At 56.4% G+C, this 4,013-nt stretch overlaps 1 protein-coding gene across 1 annotated transcript in view; it reads right to left on the bottom strand.

Moving 5' to 3' along the window:
- Window positions 1–1,900: 1,900 nt before the first annotated feature.
- The window catches only part of FDX2 (ferredoxin 2), a 13,273-nt gene continuing 11,160 nt past the window's right edge, over window positions 1,901–4,013 (bottom strand). The window contains exons 7-8 of the mRNA XM_025203844.1: window positions 3,665–3,796; window positions 1,901–2,936 (exon numbers count right to left, since the gene is read on the bottom strand). Of these exons, the coding sequence (XP_025059629.1) occupies window positions 2,885–2,936; window positions 3,665–3,796 (184 nt within the window). The 3' untranslated portion in view covers window positions 1,901–2,884. The remainder of the gene's footprint in view (window positions 2,937–3,664; window positions 3,797–4,013) is intronic.

Below are 4,013 nucleotides of genomic sequence, written 5' to 3'. Positions count from 1 at the left end.
CCACACACACTGCCACCCCCACCTGCCCAGACACAGGCAGAGCAGCACCCCTGGTCACCACCCCCTCAAGACATACTGTGACCCCTGCCCTGCCAGCACCACCCCCTCAACTTGAGTAGCCTTACCATAGCCAGCCCCCACCAGACACATGCATACCCCTCCCATTGGGACCAACCCATGCCCCCACCCATGGATCACCCCCATGGCTCTTCCCCCCTCAACCTCCTCCAGCCACCTACATGACCCTCGCCACAGTGGAGACCCCCACCCTTGGACCCTGCCCAGAGATCCTCTGTGCCAGACTCCCAACCCCACAAAGAAAACCCCATGGCTTTCCACTCCCCTACAGAGCATCCCATAGGCCCCCCCTGCTAATAGACTCCCCCCACAACCAGGTGTCCCCACCATGGAGAACGCTATGCCCCTGCCTATTCCCCCACCAACTCCCCACTATGGAGAATCCCTGCCCCCCAACCCCTTCCCAAGCAGCAACATGTGTCCTTGCTGCCCTGTGGCCACAGCTACCATAACCAGCATGGAGCACTGCCCTGCTCCCCACCCCTGCACCTCACTCAGACCCAGAGGGTGGAACATGACTTTGAACACTGGGGAGGTTGTGTGCGTTCACCCCTCCCCCCCTCTTGGGCCAACACCAGTGCAGAGCCTCAAGAGGCTGCAAAAGCTAGACGAGGGGGCGGAGGGACACTTCCTAGGCTGCTGCCATGTAGCAGGGTGGTTCTGACCTCCCTCCATACTCAAATCTTCCCCCTGCCTGCTCAGTCCCGTGTGGAGAGCTGGGGAGGGGGAGGTGGGGCTGGCAGTACCCTTCCTTTTTCCTGCCCAGGCTTAGTGTACCCTCAGTACTTGTTCCTCTCCCCCCTCCCCATATGCACCCAACACCCCCTCCCCGCATCTCTGGGAGTCATTCCCTTCCTTCCTCCCTGTCCTGTCTGGTGCCACCCTGAGTTAGCTCTTGCTGCACTGAGCTATGACCCTGCTACCTCCCTCCCCTGCCCCTTGACTTTGACCTTAACTCCCTACATTGAGCTCTCAAGAAGGGTAGGGAGATCCAGGCCCAGCCAGGCACCAGCCTCCCACCCCCAGGTGCATGTAGAGCTGCAGTCACTCAGCAGCTGACTCTTGCCCCTGCTGCTGCGGCCCGTGGGCCCTGAAAAGCCCATGGGCATCACATGAGCAAAGCCACATATGTGCCCAAGTCCCTGCCATGTGCAGACAGCAGCTCTGAACATGCTGCCACAGGGCTTCACCAAGCGTCTTCCCACCCACCCCATGCTAGGCACTCTTCCAGAGCTCAGGGCACACACTTAGAGTGTGTTGGGCCCTGCATGAGCAGCTGGCGCCTGGTCTAGGCGTGGTCAGGCGTGTGCTCCATGTCCCTGGTCACCAGGCTTCAGCTGAAAACAGGAATTCCTGCAAAGGAAGGGCCTTGACCTCTGCTCTGGGTGGGGCAGAAATCACCGGCTTCCTGCAGCTTCCAGACATGGTTTGGAGCCTCCAGCTGGCAAAGATGGTAGCACCACCCTGTGGCCTGGCTCTGAATCGCGGAACACATGCCTGGGCCACGCCAGGTGCATCCAGCCCAGGCCCCTCTACAGCAGGGCTGGGTCCTGGCTTTGCCCCCCAAGCAGGGAACTGGACCAGGCATGAGCTCCTGTAGTCCCTTCCAGCTGGTGTGGAGCCCTGGCTTCTCACCACACCCCAGCACCAGCCCTCAAGAGAGAGACCCCAGGGATGGATCCCTCCAGTGACAACCAGGAAGTTTTATTGCAAAGTGTAAATGCAGCTCACAACATAACTTGCTGCCGCAAAACCCCCAGAAGACCCCCGGCCCCTGCCCCAAACTCCTCCCTCTCCCTCCCTCCCTCCCCCACCACCGTGCAAAAACTTGTGCACCCAAAAGGAAAACACATCACCACTCTGAACAGGCCTCAGTCCGTGACACCACATTCTGGTGCTCTGCTGCAAAAATACATAGTTCCACCGATACACAAGCATGCAGAGCACAGGCACACACCACATGTGACATGTGAATGGGCCTTGCCCTGGGCTCTGGAGGCTCAGAAAGGGAGTGGGTCCCCAAGGTGGCTGGGATATGAAGGCAGATCCATGGGACTGCTCCCCACCTCACCAGCTTCATGGTTAAACAAGCAACTAGAAAGGACATTTCAGTCCATGCTAGAGAAAAAGTACTCTACAGAGTCTGGGAGACACCCATGTGTCACATGGGGAAGGTCTCCACTGCAGGGGCAACAGATGTCACTTAAAAAACTTCACAAACCTTCGAGGAAAAGCTGTTTTTGGTCCATAGTAGCAAGAGTTTGTCAAACACTAGCAGCGTTTGTCTCAGGCCAGCAGCCAGGGTGGCCGCTCTTGAGACGGCAACAAACCAGGGTCACAGTTTAATGAAGAAACCTTGCTCTTTTTCTTTCCCAAGCACTTTGGCAGCTGGTTCTTCTCTCTGGGTTTTCATGCTGGACCAAGGGGCTCCAGAAATAGCTGGCTGGCAGGGAGTTCCAGGACTATCAGGGCAGAGGAGATGCAGATTGCTGCTTGGCTGCAGAGTGACCGGGCTGAAACGTCTCCCTCCCCACCGCCTCACATTCTGCTGTTGCTCCAAGGATGATCTCAGGATCTACCTTGGCAGCGCTGTCAGCCCTGCAAGACCCAGGAGTTGCCATCAAGCCCCAACATCTGGGCAGCCCATGCAAGCCAGAGTTGTGCTCTCGGTACTGAGCAGCCAGAGTAGGCTCAGGAGGGCAGCTGAATGGAGCTGGTGCCTGCTTTGTAGCCATGCCCGCTCCTGGGAATGATGCCTTGGGCCTGCCAAGTTGGCCAAACCCTTCATCGGACTGCCCCCACACAGTTAACAGTAGAGGACCTTGATGGGAGGTGTCAGGATGTCATCATCGCCTTTTCTGGAAGACAGAACAGAAGGGGCCTCCTTGAAGCTGACGGCCTGTAAAAGAGGGGTCAGGCCGGTGGGCACCTCCTTTACAGAAAGAGCCAGGGGTCCTTACTCCTTATCTACATGCGCCACAGAAGCCCTGAGAGGCTTTGGGAAAGACTGGGCAGCAGGAGTTGTACAAGCCCACAGCCAAAGAGCATTCCCAGCCCAGTGTTCACCATGTAAATAGATGAGGAGTGGGGGGCAGAGGGGGAAACTAAGTCACAGCAAGCAGTGACATGGCCAAGGTCACACAGTCAAGTGGTGGCAGAGCCCACATCTCTCATGTCCAGGACTCTCTGCAGTGGGCCAGAGAAAGACAACCTGGGAAGATTTCTATAGCAATGCCACCTCTTGTAACCAAATCAGAGTGGGAGTTCCAGCAGGGGGTGGATACATGGGGGAAAGTGGTGTTTTCCAGGGCAAAAAACCATCTCCGGGCAAACTTGTGTGCATAGGTCACTGGCTCCAGTGGAACTGCAGCACCTGGGCATTATCCAGGGACACTGCCCAGTGCATTTGACCACAGCCACTTAGCTGTTGTTGAGAATAGAGGCTTCATTCAGAACTATGACCACCAGGTTAGGCCCGTGGCTTCGGCAGCACAGGGAGGAGTGGGAAAGCCCTTGACAAACAAGGCTGTTGGACTTCCTCAGCCTCAGCACAATTTCAGAAGAAAAAGAAAAAGAAGGAAATCACCTTTTCCTGCTTCTCGGCATAGCCACTGCCAGATGGAGCCTTTCTCCGCACTTAGGGCACCATGAGCGTAACTTTCTGTTTTTCCTTGGGATGTTCCAGCAGCGGAAACACCGGATCCGGTACTTCTTGTACCTATGGGGAAACCGCCATGTTGCCATTTTGGGGAAAGGGTGGAGGCAAGACAAGAAAAGGACGGAAGGAGGGAAAGGATCTCTGGAAATGAGCCTCTAAGATGAGCCTGCCAGGCTTATTCAGAGCTCGGCCACCTCCAGCACTGAAACACAGACCCACAGCCATGACATCCATTCAGAAAAGGAGAATTTCACAAAGACAAAACAAACACTGGTTT

Source organism: Alligator sinensis, unplaced genomic scaffold (assembly GCF_000455745.1).
Source record: "Alligator sinensis unplaced genomic scaffold, ASM45574v1 scaffold707_1, whole genome shotgun sequence".
In the NCBI taxonomy this organism is placed as follows: Eukaryota; Metazoa; Chordata; order Crocodylia; family Alligatoridae; genus Alligator; species Alligator sinensis.
This window is presented reverse-complemented; position numbering and strand designations above follow the sequence as displayed.